The sequence below is a fragment of the Oncorhynchus nerka genome, linkage group LG7 (genome assembly GCF_034236695.1).
Source record: "Oncorhynchus nerka isolate Pitt River linkage group LG7, Oner_Uvic_2.0, whole genome shotgun sequence".
In the NCBI taxonomy this organism is placed as follows: Eukaryota; Metazoa; Chordata; class Actinopteri; order Salmoniformes; family Salmonidae; genus Oncorhynchus; species Oncorhynchus nerka.
In genome coordinates this window covers 48,017,473-48,032,549 of record NC_088402.1, presented here as the reverse complement: position 1 = coordinate 48,032,549, position 15,077 = coordinate 48,017,473, and the positions used below count along the sequence as shown (strand labels likewise).

The following is a 15,077-nucleotide window of genomic DNA, read 5'->3' as shown; positions in this document are numbered from 1 at the left end:
AATACAAGAATTTGTATATACACACCATCTACCGATACAGTAGCAATACTAGTCAACCCTATCTTATGCATTTGGCCACAGGTTCTCATCCATGTCACATCTTATGTCATCTTGGGCAATACACCTAGGAAAGAATCTTTTGGAATGCCTGGTCCATCCCTGGCAATCTTCTGCAGATATGTCCAGGCATCCAGCATCCATTGTGTCCAGGATGGACATTTGATCATGTGGTTGGTGGTCATAAACCTTCCACCTCCACGAGGAAAATAATTCCTATATGTGGTTGAGGAATGGAGAGAAAGGTGGGAGGAAAAGCGACACCATCCTGGGATGGGCTGCAAACCACTCTGTGACTGCACGGGCATGGTGAAATGCCACATTGTCCCATACAATTACAAAATTTGGCCGATTTCGCCTCACTGCAACCCTTTCCTCACCTGGCACAACCCTTCCATAGAGGTCACCCAGGAATGGAATGAGACGCTCGGTGTTGTATGGGCCAATTAGCGGTTTGTGTAACAGCAATCCATCAGAGGATATTGCTGCACACATTGTGATGTTGGCACCCCTTTGTCCCGGGACATCCACTGTGGCTCTTTTCCCAATCACATTCCTTCCTCACCGCCGTGTTTTGGCCAAGTTGAAACCAGCCTCATCCACAAAGATGAATATGTGTTTGCCTGGCTTCAATCTCCATGACTCTCTAAAATAAATCCACAAGGCAACATAAGAGTTAGGTTATTACGGTAGTTTACATTATACCTAAAAACATGCCATTGTGTGCCTCTGCCCTGTTTGGTTTTGTTCAAAACCAGTTCTGTATTTTATAGTCATCTTACCTGGACTTATTGGTTCCTGAGTTGCTTGACTCCATCAGAGTTCCTCTCAAAGGGGACAGTGTACAACTGCTTCATCCTGACTTGATGTTGTTTCAGGACTCTAGAAATAGTTGTCATGCTTACATTGTCTGCCAACACTCATCCTGAATCTCTGAGTTTTATGCCATTGTTTCTGATAACCATATCAACGATTGCAGTTTCCTGCCCAGCAGTGAAAATCCTACCTCTCCCGCCTGTAGGAGGTAACCGTTGGGTCCCATGCAGAAATACAAAAACGATCACACACAAGTAGTTTTGGAGGCTTTGCTCAATTTACTTCTGTAATGTGCAGTTCAGTCAGATGCCCTTGCAGAATGCACATCTTACCTGTTGTTTTGCCGGAAATTTTGCAGAATTGATGCCACTGTTGACCGTTGCAGATTTGGCTGCACTCTCGTCCTTCATAACACAACCCTGCTCGCTTAACCCGGAAGCACCAATGTGTCAGAGGAAACATCGTACAACTTGCGACCAGCCCGCCACAAGGAGTCACTAGAGCATGATTGGACAAGGACATCCCGGCTGGCCAAACCCGCTGAGCCAATGGTCTCCCAGTCATGGCCAGCTGTGACACAGCCTGGGATTGAACCCAGGTCTGTAGTGACATACTCAAGCACTGCAATGCAGTGCCTTAGACTGCAATGCAGTGCCTTTAGACTTCTGCGCCACTCGGGAGGCCCCACAAAAAGTGTTTTAAGTGAGAATTAGACAGGTCTGATGCTGAAAATGAAAGGAAATGATTGTCTACTTCACCCATATAATTTGTTTTCAAAAGAAATTGAGTGTAGTTCCAGTAGTTACATGACAAAAAAGTTATTAACTACTGACAACATTACCAAGATTTGAATGTAGTTAAACTACCACCAAGCTACATCAAAATGTAATTAGATTCCTTGTTGAATTACATGTAGTTCACTACTTCCCAATTGACACAGACATAGCAGAAAGATCAGAAAGCCATGACCCAAAGGTTGTGAGTTCAAATCCCAGATGAGGACATGTTGAATAATAATGACTGTATAAATAAACATGCACAATGTAAACGTATGTCAAATATGTAAGTTGAAAACAGTTGCCTCACAAGTCCTCAACTGGCAGGTTCATTAAATAGTACCCGCAAAACACCAGTCTCAAAATCAACAGTGAAGAAGCGATGATTGCCTTCTAGGCAGAGTTCCAGTGTCTGTGTGCCTGCAAAATCTGCAGAGCTGGGAATATTGTACCCCCCATATATATAAACCATATGCCATGGAATCGGTACATTGAACATCTCTTCCCCAACAATCTTGCAACTTATATGGCACAGCTGTCAATTTTTTGGTCTTTAAATGAAATTGGTATATATTTTAATTTATCACAATTTTCTTTAACCATTTTTGGTCTTTAATGCAGGACGGACAGACAAGTTCCTTACTTTTTCCCCCTTCCACTTGCCTCTTCCATTTCTGTGGTAATGCTGCAATTAGTTGTTTGTAATTTTGGGTAGAGCAGACATTTACATATGTCTGTGTTAGCTGCATGTGTGACATAACTCCACCAGTCCTATTTATGATATCATTTACAAAGATTCTACTTTTTTTTAAATTGATAAGAAATGAGTTTTTTTTTTAAATAATTTAGTATATTTGAGTTTAACCACAATATCTGTCTTTGCAGGTGGATTAAACTGAAATTGCAACCAACTTTCTAAGGCTTATTTAAAAACTAACGATATTTTGGAGATTATTTCGTTTTCAAATAACCGAAAGTGAGCAGTTGAAATCTGAATAAAGGGGAAAGGCCATTCTTGAACATGTAGTGAGAAATTTATACTAGTTTACTAGAGAACCATTTATTATTTAAATGTAACTTTTGTTTGACTGATGCCTTTAGTGAGAGTTTAAATGCTTTAATATTTAATAATTTCCCCCCTTCAGTAATTCATATTCGTTATATAAATAGGCCCTTTTAATTTTGTCTGGCTTGCCATTCCAAATAAAATGGAATATTTGTTGTTCATATAATTTAAAAAGCAAGTCACTAGGTGTAGGCAAAACCATAAGCAAATAGGTAAACTGTGATATGACTAAAGAGTTAGTCAGGGTGATTTACCACAAATAGAAAGGTATTTTCCTTTCTGTGGTAGCAAGATCTTATCTATTTTGCTAATTTTCAAACATAATTTATTGGAGTGAGATCATTCGTTTATTTTGGGATATGAATACCAAGTATGTCCACATCCCTGTCAGACTATTTTATTGGTAAACTACACGGTAATGTAAAAGTTGAATTTTTTTGTGACCTAATACATAATATAGTACAGTTATCATAATTTGGTTTTAATCCAGAGAGGTTAGACAAAGTATCTAGATCCTCTATGAGGCCGTGGAAGGATTCTAATTATGGATTTAATAGAAAACATGAATCATCAGCATATAATGACACCTTTGTTTTTAAGCCACAGATTTCTAATCCCTTAATATTATTGTTGGATCTAATTTCAACAGCTAACATTTCAATTGCAATAATAATTATAAATGCCGATAGTGGACAACCTTGTTTTACTCCTCTTGACAGTTTAAAACTTTGAGAAGTAGCCGTTATCTACTATTTTACACCTAGGTTTACTGTACATAACTTTAACCCATTTTATAAGAGATTCTTCAAAATGTAAATATTCCAGGCATTTATATATAAACTCCAGTCATACTTTATCAAAAGCCTTTTCAAAATCAGCTTTGAAAACCAGGCCTGGTTTCGCTGATATTTCATAGTATCCTGTTTCCAGTACTTGTCATATATTATCTCCAATGTATTGTCCGTGTAAAAAATCTGTCTGATTACGATGAATAATATCTGACAATACCTTTTTAATTCTATGCGCCAAGCATTTAGCTAGAATATTTGCATCACAACACTGAAGTGTAAGAGGACTCCAATTTCTTTAATGGACTGGAGCTTTATACAGTTGAAATCAGAAGTTTGCATACACTTAGGTCGGAGTCATTAAAACTCATTTTTCAACCACCCTGCAAGATTTTTGTTAACTTCTCTAGGGTACGAGGGACGGTAGCGTCCCACCTGACCAACATCCAGTGAAATTGCAGAGCGCCAAATTCAAAAACAGATATACTCATATTACAAATTCATAAAACATACAAGTGTTATACATCGGCTTAAAGATGAACTTCTTGTTAATCCAGCCGCTGTGTCAGATTTCAAAAAGGCTTTACGGTGAAAGCAAATCATTTTCTGAGGACTCCCATTTACTCAATAGATGTTTGTTTTGTTCAATAAAGTCCCTCTTTATATCCAATTATCCAATTTATATTTGTGTGTTTTGTTCAGTAATCCACAGGCTCAAAGGCAGTCACAACAGGCAGACGAAAAATCCGAAAAGTATCAGTAAAGTTCATAGAAACATGTCAAATGATGTTTATAATCAATCCTCAGGTTGTTTTTAGTCATAATAATCAATAACATTTCAACCGGACAAAAGCTTTGTCAATATAAAAGGAAAACAAGAAAGGCGTGCTCTCGGTCGTGCGCATGAAAAACCTCTGGGACACTGCAGTGTCCACTCATTCAGACCGGTCTTACTCCCTCATTTTTCAGAATACAAGCCTGAAACAATTTCCAAAGACTGTTGACATCTAGTGGAAGCCATAGGAAGTGCAATTTGAGTCCTAAGTCATTGGAATCTGTATAGGCAGTCTATGGAAAACTACAAACATGAAAAAATCCCACTTCCTGGATGGATTTTTCTCAGATTTTCGCCAGCCATATCAGTTCTGTTATACTCACAGACATTATTTTAACAGTATTGGAAACTTTAGAGTGTTTTCTATCCAAATCAATGTATTCCTGTACAATAAGAACGGTAGTGTGTATTTTCAAAGAAGCTTGGATCATCATTATTTGGACAGTATAGGTTAAGAAGCCATATCTGCTTATTGTCCAATTTTTGATTTATTTCACCTTTATTTAACCAGGTAGGCAAGTTGAGAACAAGTTCTCATTTACAATTGCGACCTGGCCAAGATAAAGCAAAGCAGTTCGACATTTACAACAACACAGAGTTACACATGGAGTAGAACAAACATACAGTCAATAATACAGTAGAAACAAGTCTATATACGAAGTGAGCAAATGAGGTGAGATAAGGGAGGTAAAGGCAAAAAAAGGCCATGTTGGCAAAGTAAATACAATATAGCAAGTAAAACACTGGAATGGTAGATTTGCAGTGGAAAGAATGTGCAAAGTAGAAATAAAAATAATGGGGTGCAAAATAAATAAATAAATAAAATAAAATAAATAGAGTAGGGAAAGAGGTAGTTGTTTGGGCTAAATTATAGGTGGGCTATGTACAGGTGCAGTAATCTGTGAGCTGCTCTGACAGCTGGTGCTTAAAGCTAGTGAGGGAGATAAGTGTTTCCAGTTTCAGAGATTTTTGTAGTTCGTTCCAGTCATTGTCAGCAGAGAACTGGAAGGAGAGGCGGCCAAAGAAAGAATTGGTTTTGGGGGTGACCAGAGAGATATACCTGCTGGAGCGCATGCTACAGGTGGGTGATGCTATGGTGACATGTTAGCAATAACATGTTTAAAATAATCCATCTACCTTGATGATCTGTTTGGACAATTTGCACATTTGGATCCCATGGCACCGGATAGACCGGTACTCATCCTTCAAAAAAAGCACACAGTGACACCCACAGAACAGAAGCAGATCAAACGGCAAATGCATTTCCACCTCAATTTGTATTATATAAAGCCATTAAAATATATATATATATATTTCAAAAATCCTGCTCATCTTATTTTCCATAATTAGCTATTCATATATGTCGTAATGTAGACAGTTTATGGAAAGGATTTTGACCTCTTTTTTAGCAAACAATTATTGTGATTCATCCTGTATTGTCCCTAACATCTTTTACTCCCTCGCAACATTTGTGGGATACACAGCCACACGCACACACACACACACACACACATACACACACACTCCTTTACGTTGTTGATTGCCCCTCTATATCTGTCCGCTCCTCAGTTTGTTCCCCGTGTCAGCATTATTACAATTTTGTTTTCCCCTGTCCAGACGCTGTCCGTATTCTGTTCCTGTCCGTGTTTAATTAAATGTTCACTCCCTGTACTTGCATCGTGTTTCTAGTGTCTGTCCTTACACTGTTGAAGATATTTGAAGAGGCGGGAGCAGTGAAATGTGTGTGTGCTTGAGATTCCACATTGCACACAATGGATCTGATAGAGCCACCCATTCTCTTTATGACCCACTGTCTTTCTTTTGCCTCCCTCCCCTCCTCTCTCATTTTATATCTCATTCAAAACAAAGTAAACATTACACTGAGAAAAGTTTCAGAGGAATAGAGACATTTCAAAAGTCATATTATGGCTAAGTACAAATAGTTAACTTCTTGACGCACCCATCCATTTAGCGGGATCCTTTTTATCAACACCCGCTGTATTACAGCGCGCCAAATTCAAATTAAATGACAAAAAATATTTAATTTTCATGAAATCACAAGTGCAATATAGCAAAACACAGCTTAGCTTGTTGTTAACCACCTGGCATGTCAGATTTCAATACAGCTTTTCGGCGAAAGCATAACAAGCGTTTATGTAAGAACATCTCTCTCAGTAGACAAAATATTACAAACACTAGCTGCCAAGTAGATTGGTCACGAAAGTCAGAAAAGCAATAGATTAAATCACTTACCTTTGATGATCTTCGGATGTTTGCACTCACGAGACTCCCAATTACACAATAAATGTTCCTTTTGTTCCGTAAAGAATATTTTTATATCCAAAATATCTCATTTGTTTGGCGTGTTATTTTCAGAAATCCACAGGCTCGAGCAGTCACGACATCGCAGACGAAAATTCCAAATAGTATCAGTAATGTCCACAGAAACATGTCAAACGTTTTTTATAATCAATCCTCAGGTTGTTTTTAAAATATTTAATCGATAATATATCAACCGGGACTGTCGCTTTTTCAATAGGAGAGGGAGAGACAATGGCTGCCCCACTCTGTTGCGCCAGCAAAACTCTGCGAACGCCCAGCTATCCACTGACGCAATGTTATCTTTCTCGCTCATTTTTCAAAATAAAAGCCTGAAACTATGTTTAAAGACTTTTGACACCTTGAGGAAGCCATAGGAAAAGGACTCTGGTTGATATCCCTTTAAATGGAGGCAAGGAATCCAATGGAACTGAGAGCTTTCAGGAAAAACAGCAGATTGGTTTGATTTTCCTCAGGTTTTCGCCTGCAATATCAGTTCTGTTATACTCACAGACAATATTTGGACAGTTTTGGAAACTTTAGAGTGTTTTCTATCCTAATCTGACAATTATATGCATATTCTACTTTCTGGGCCTGAGAAATAGGCAGTTTCAAATGGGTATGTTTTTTAGCCAAAAACGGAAATCCTGCCCCCTACACTCAAGAAGATAAATTACGAAACGGAAAATAAATAAACATAAATATGGGTTGTATTTAGAATGGTGTTTGTTCTTCACTGGTTGCCCTACTCTTGTGGCAACAGATCACACACATTGCTGCTGTGATGGGACACTGTGGTATTTCACACAACAGATATGGGGGTTTATCAAAATTGGATTTGTTTAAAAAAATTATTTGTGGGTCTGTGTAATCTGTGGGAAATATGTGTCTCTGATATGAGCATACATTTGGCAGGAGGTTTGGCAGGAGGAAGTTCAGGTCAGTTTCCACCTCATTTTGTGGGCAGTGTGCACATAGCCTGTCTTTTCTTGAGAGCCAGGTCTGCCTATGGTGGCCTCTTAATAGCAAGGCTAAGCTCACTGAGTCTGTACATAGTCAAAGCTTTCCTTAATTTGGGGTCAGTCACAGTGGTCAAGTAGTCTTCCTCGGTGTACTCTCTGTTTAGTGCCAAATAGCATTCAGGTATTTCTCCCAAAAAAAATAGCCAATTCTTTCCAATGTGTCAAGTAATTATCTTTTTGTTCTCTCATGATTTGGTTGGGTCTAATTGTGTTGCTGTTGCTGTCCTGGGGCTCTGAGGGGTCTGTTTGCGTTTCCCGAACAGAGCCCCAGGACCATCTTGCTTAGACTCTTCTCTAGGTTAATCTCTCTGTAGGTGATGGTTTTGTTATGGAAGGTTTGGGAATCGCTTTCTTTTTGGGGTTGTAAAATTTAACGTCTCTTTTCTGGATTTTGATCATTAACGGGGATTGGCCTAATTCTGCTCTGTGTGCATTATTTGGTATGTTTTTGCAGAAATCGGCATGCTGAGTCTCAATTTGGAATTTGTATTTGTGGTCATGACAACTGGACCTTTTTTTAACACCATTATTTTAATCTTACTGAGATTTACTGTCAGAGCCCAGGTCTGACAGAATCTGTGCAGAAGATCTAGGTGCTGCTGTAGGTCCTCCTTGGTTGGATACAGAAGCAACAGATCATCAGAAAACAGTAGACATTTGACTTCAGATTTTAGTAGGGTGCGGCCGAGTGCTGCAGACTGTTCTAGTGCCCTCGCCAATTCGTTGATATATATGTTGAAGAGGGTGGGGCTCAAGCTGCATCTCTGTCTCACCCCACGGCCCTTTGGAAAGGAATGTGTGTGTACTCTCTCTCTTATCCCCCCCCCACTGACATAGTCCCAGGAGAGGCGTTGTACAGACAGTCAGACAGCCCCTCACCCTCCCCTTTTTCTGCCCCCTCTACTGCCCGACAGGAAGCATGACGCAACATTGCTTTTTCCCCAGTAAATGTGACGGAGCTGAAGACTGAGTGTGTGTCTGTGTATGTGTTTGTGTGTGTTTGCGTCAGACCCTGTGTCTGCAGCAAGATAGTTTTAGTGTGTCAGTATTTCTAATTCCTGTCTGCTTTGTAACTCTATATTCTTTCAACCACATTGTGTGAATGTGGAGAGAGTGCACACCCATGTTGTGTGAGTAGAGGGCAGCACAGCTGAGCACTCTTTTATCTCTGTCTGTTCTCCCTCCCTCCCTTTTCCTCCCTCATTCTCACCTCCTTCTCACTTTCTTTTCTCTCGTCACTTGTGTTTTCTCACTAGATGAACCAGCATGGTCTAGAGCAGTTTGGAACAGAGAGAAGTGTGTTTGCTTGTGTGTGCTTTTCTGTGATTATGCACATGCATATTCCCTTTAGCGTGAAGTAGATTGTAGCGATGTGTGTGTGTGTGTATACTGGCTCTGGATGTGTGTGTTCCTACTGAGAAGAGCTCCGTGCGTGGAGGGGAGTAGAGCACATCGTCAGTCGCTCCGTCAGTCAGGATGGTTCAGAGGTTTAGTCTACGCAGACAGTACTCCAAGGTAAGTCTGCTAAAAGACCCCCACTTAACTGTAAAGTGACCCACTTAATACATGAAATTGACTTCATTGTGGGGACCCCCATATTAGTCTGGTAATTTGAGACCTGTGACATTATATGTTTAGTGTGGCTCTTTCAGGTGTATACTTTCAAAAGACATGGACATCTGTAGTTGCTGAATGTCTCTCTCTTTTTCCCTCCAAGCTCCATCTCTCTTGGTTAATATGTCCCAAAAAAAGTGATATGTCTCATCACTGTGTTGAATTTGTCCCTGTCTATCTCTCTCTCAAGTCCAATATGCTTTAATGGTATGAATGACCATTTCAATGTTGACAAAGCAAAGGGCTACAAAAAAAATTATGAAAGCAACAATGACAGCAATAAAAATAGTAGTTATAATATGAAATACAAAAATATACACTGTATATTAACAGAATATAACAAATAAATATCCAATACAGAAATGTAATAATGGCCAATGTTCAGAATAAAACATTTTTTTGAAAATGTTCTATTACTTATAATATTACTTATAATACAATAGTACAATAGTACATTTTTATGTTTCCTCCCTTCGCTTGGGACAAACTGTGACATACTTTGCTGCCAACTCTATAACATCAGACCTCTCCCCCCAAAAGTATAGAAAGTTTCTCTTTATTTAATTGTTCTGTGAATGTAGAACCTTTCATTTTGAAAATAAGGAATCTCTAATGAATCTATGTTTGGGGCAGGTGATTAGAAAGTGTTCTTCACTTTCTATCTCGCCTGACCCACAGTGATGACATAGTCTGTCCTTTCCAGGATATTATTACTGATTCTGTAATTGGTTAAGGTTTTTCCTTGTTTGGGCTGTTTTACAAAGGTTAAGTATTCAGATAAAGTGAAGTCCCTTTCCAATGTTCGGTAGTATTCCATTTCTCTCGACTGCACCAAAAGTTGATGTATGCATTCTTATTATTCACCAGAACACACACACACATTGTCTAGCAGGATCGCCTGCAGCTGAGGATTCCACATTGATTGAGTGGAGGGTCTAGTCTGATCTCTCACTTGAGCTGCTTGGGGAGAGAGCGATGGGTAGGGATAGAGAGATGGAGGGAAGGAGGGTCGGGGCAGAGCATTTTTGGGAGGTTTGTAAGGAAAAAGGGGTTGCTTTTGAATGGGGCTGGGAGGGGGTCTCTGTATTATTGAGTGGAGATGAAAAGGCAGTCATACTTGGGGGGGGGGGGGGGGTAAAGCCTCCTCAGGGCTTTTCTGAAGATGTCTGCTCATCCCGCCCCTCAGAGAGCAGGATTATGGGATTATCCTCCTCCTTCCTTCCGCCTGCTCCTCTTAGACCTCTTCTCCACCTACCACCTGCTGCTCTCTCCTCAACCACACTTTTTATTCTACTCTGTTATTCCTTCATGTATCTGTGAGAACATATATTACAATAACACATACATAAATATCTGCAGTTTTGGTAGCATGCAATCATTTCCAGGAGTAATTAGCACTTAATATTCAGAGTTAATAAGGTACAGCTATTGTCTACTTCAGATCATTTTACCCGTAAACACACACACACACTGGCACATGCCCTCTTTCTAAAAGCCTGTAGTTGCTGGTTACTTAAGCTGGTTACTTCTGTTTGCCTACAATATTATGAGAAAGACAGAAGATGATGTCCATAACTACAGTATTGTTTTGGATGGATGCATGGTCTTTGTCATGCTGGTAGAAAGGGTTGATTGGAACTGGTCGTTGAGGGCCACAGTGTGCACAGGATTTTGTTCTTGCCAAGATACAACACACCTGATTCAGCTAAGCAATGTACTGTATAACCACATGCTTGATAAGCTAGAGCAGCTGTGTTAGTGAAGGGCTGGAACAAAAGACTCACCACACCCTGTTCTGCAGCTCCGGCGCCATGCCCCCAACTGATTTTGTTTTTTGGTTTGTTTATCTGCGTTGTTTGTAACTTATTTTTTGACTATTTTTGTGCATACTGTTGCCGCTACTGTCTCTTATGACGGAAAATAACTTCTAGACATCAGGACTGCGATTACCCACCACGGACTAGCAGAATCCTTTTTCTTCTTTCACGACTCTGACGAGCCCGAGGTGGAGGATATACAGCTCCCTTGGGAACAGGCCCAGACCCCAGTGATCTGCGTGAAGAAGAGGCGGAGAAAGAGAGGCCGGAGGCCGGCTGCCTTCTGAGGAGTAGGAGGCAATCGAATAAACCCCCACTCCCCTCAATTCTGCATGCAAACATGCAATCTTTGGACAATAAAATGGACGTTATTGGGAAGATTAAACTACCAACGGGACATTAAAAACTGTAACATCCTATGCTTCACGGAGTCATGGCTGAATGACGACAATATCAACATACAGCTTGGATAGAACAGTGGCTTTTGGTAAGACAAGGGGTGGCGGTCTATGTATTTTTGTGAACAACAGCTGGTGCACGATATCTAAGGAAGTCTCGAGTTACTGCTCGCCTGAGGTAGAGTTTCTCATGATAAGCTGCACACCACATTACCTACGGAGAGAGTTTTCATTTATATTCTTTGTAGCTGTGTGTATACCAACACAGTCAGAGGCTGGCAACAAGACAGCATTGAATGAGCTGTATTCCGCCATAAGCAAACAAGAAAATGCTCACCCAGAGGCGGTGCTCCTAGTACCCGGGAACTTTAATGCAGTGAAACGTAAATCAATTTGACCTTATTTCTATCAACATGTTAAATGTGCAACCAGAGGGAAAAGAACTCTGGACCCCCTGTACTCCACACACAGAGATGCACAGAGATGCAACCACACTGCACACTGTCCTAACCCATCTGGAGAAGAGGACCCTCCAAACTCGTCATCAAGCTCGAGACCCTAGGTCTCGACCCCGCCCTGTGCAACTGGCTACTGGACTTCCTGACGGGCTGCCCCCAGGTGGTGAGGGTAAGTAACAACATCTCCACCCCGCTGATCCTCAATACTGGCGCCCCACAAGGGTGCGTTCTGAGCCTTCTCCTGTAGTCCCTGTTCACCCACGACTGCATGGCCATGCACGCCTCCAACTCAATCATCAAGTTTGCAGACGACACTAGGCTTGATTACCAAAACGAACGAGACGGCCTACAGGGAGGAGGTGAGGGAAAATAACCTCACACTCAACGTCAACAAAACAAAGGAGATGATCATGGACTTCAGAAAACAGCAGAGGGAGTACCCCCTATCCACATCGACGAGACAGTAGTGGAGAGGGTGGTAAGTTTTAAGTTCCTCGGCGTACACATCACGGACAAACTGAATTTGTCCACCCACACAGACAGCATTGTGAAGAAGGCGCAGCAGCGCCTCTTCAACCTCAGAAGGCTGAAGAAATTTGGCTTATCACCAAAAGCACTCAAACTTTTACAGATGCACAATCGAGAGCATCCTGTCGGGCTGTATCACCGCCTGGTACGACAACTGCTCCACCCACAACCGGAAGGCTCTCCAGAGGGGAGTGAGGTCTGCACAACACATCACCGGGGGCAAACTACCTGCCCTCCAGGACACCTATACCACCCGAGGTCATAGGGAGGCCATAAAGATCATCAAGGACAACAACCACCCGAGCCACTGCCTGTTCACCCTGCTATCATCCAGAAGGTGAGGTCAATACAGGTGCATCAAAGCAGGGACCAAGAGACAGAAGCTGTTTTTCAATCTCAAGGCCATCAGACTGTTTAACCTCTTCAACCTATGGGGGCGCTATGTCATTATTGGATAAAAAGACGTGCCCGTTTTAAGCGCAATATTTTGTCACGAAAAGATGCTCTACTATGCATGGAATTGACAGCCTTGGAAAGACAAAACTCTGACGTTTCCAAAACTGCAAAGATATTATCTGTGAGTGCCCCAGAACTAATGCTACAGGCGAAACCAAGATGAAACTTCAAACAGGAAATGAACACGCTGTGTTTACTAACGTCTCCTTATATGGCTGTGAATATGCTGTGAATGAGCTTATGCGCTCTGCCGTTCATCCAAGATGTCTGCAGCATTGTGGCGTATTTGTAGGCATATCATTGGAAGATTGGCCATAAGAGACTACATTTGCCAGGGGGCCGTCCGGTGTCCTTTTCTAAATCGGTGCGTAATTCCCAGTGGCAACCATTGTACCTTGCGTTACAGAAGGAGACTCATACTTCCAGGAACGATACATCATTGAAGAGATATGTGAAAAACACCTTGAGGATTGGTTCTAAACAACGTTTGCCATGTTTCAGTCGATATTATGGAGTTAATTTGGAAAAAAGTTTGGCGTTTGGATAACTGAATTTTCGTTGTTTTTTGGTAGCCAAACGTGACGCACCAAACGGACCGATTTCTCCTGCACAAAAAATCTTTCAGGAAAAACTGAACATTTGCTATCTAACTGAGAGTCTCCTCATTGAAAACATCCGAAGTTCTTCAAAGGTAAATTATTTATTGAACGTTTTTGCTGTTTTTTGTGAAAATGTGGCCTGCTAATGCTAACGCTAACGCTAAATGCTAAATGCTAGTTTGCTATGGTAGAGAAGCATATTTTTGAAAATCTGAGATGACAGTGTTGTTAACAAAAGGCTAAGCTTGAGAGCAAATAGATTAATTTTATTTCATTTGCGATTTTCATGAATAGTTAACGTTGCGTTATGGTAATGAGCTTGAGGCTGTAGTCACGATACCGGATCCGGGATGGCTCGACGCAAGAAGTTAACAGCCACCACTAACATTGAGTGGCTGCTGCCAACATACTGACTCAACTCCAGCCACTTTAATATTGGAAAAATGTATGTAAAAAACGTATCACTAGCCACTTTAACCAGTTGCGACGAGCAAACCCGTACCAGGGAGCGTAATCATAGCCTCAAATGCATTAGCATAACGCACCGGACATAAATACCCCTAGAAACTTTTTCTATTCATGAAAATCGCAAATTAAATCAAATAAATATATTCAAACACAAGCTTAGCCTTTTGTTAACAACACTGTCATCTCAGATTTTCAAAATATGCGTTACAGCCAACGCTAGACAAACATTTGTGTAAGTTTATCATGGCATAATGCTATGCTAGGCTCTGCTGGCAGCAGGCAACATTTTCACAAAAATATGAAAAGCAACCAAATTAAATCATTTACCTTTGAAGAACTTCGGATGCTTTCACTCAGGAGACTCCCAGTTAGATAGCAAATGTTCCTTTTTTCCAAAAATATTATTTTTGTAGGCGAAAAAGCTCCCGTTTCTTCACCATGCTTGGCTGAGAAATCGACCGAAAAATGCTACAACTATAACGCCAAACTTTTTTCAAAATTAGCTACATAATATCGACAGAAACACAGCAAACGTTGTTTAGGATCCATCCTCAAGGTGTTTTTAACAAATATATTCGATAATATATCCGTCGAGGCAGTTGGTATCTCATAAGAAGCGATTGGAAAAATGGCTACCTCAGTATTTTACGCAAGGTTTTCTGGTCACCATGTGACCACATGCCATATATGGTCCCTTACAGCCACTCTTCAAGGGAAATGCCTAAAACGACGTCTCAATGCTGTAGACACCTTGGGGAAAACGTGGAAAACATTCACAGCCATATAAGGAGTCATTGGCATGAGGCGGTTTTAAAAAATGCGGCACTTCCTGGTTGGATTTTTATCTGGGTTTCGCCTGTAACATCAGTTCTGTGGCACTCACAGACAATATCTTTGCAGTTTTGGAAATGTCAGAGTGTCTTCTTTCCAAAGCTGTCAATTGCATGCATAGTAGAGCATCTTTTCGTGACAAAATATCTTGTTTAAAACGGGAATGTTTTTCATCCAAAAATTAAAATAGTGCCCCCTAAATCCAACTGGTTAAATGCCACTTAAAATG

The 15,077-nt window shown here is 40.8% G+C and overlaps 1 protein-coding gene across 6 annotated transcripts in view; it reads left to right on the top strand.

Moving 5' to 3' along the window:
- Positions 1-15,077, top strand: part of tmcc1a (transmembrane and coiled-coil domain family 1a) — a 70,462-nt gene that overhangs the window by 17,186 nt on the left and 38,199 nt on the right. The window contains exon 1 of one of the 6 annotated variants that reach the window (XM_029663886.2): positions 8,697-9,194. The exons of the other annotated variants lie outside the window; for them this stretch is intronic. Within the exon in view, the coding sequence (XP_029519746.1) occupies positions 9,156-9,194 (39 nt within the window). The 5' untranslated portion in view covers positions 8,697-9,155. Of the gene's footprint in view, positions 1-8,696; positions 9,195-15,077 lie in introns of those variants that run through there. 6 annotated transcript variants of the gene reach the window in all.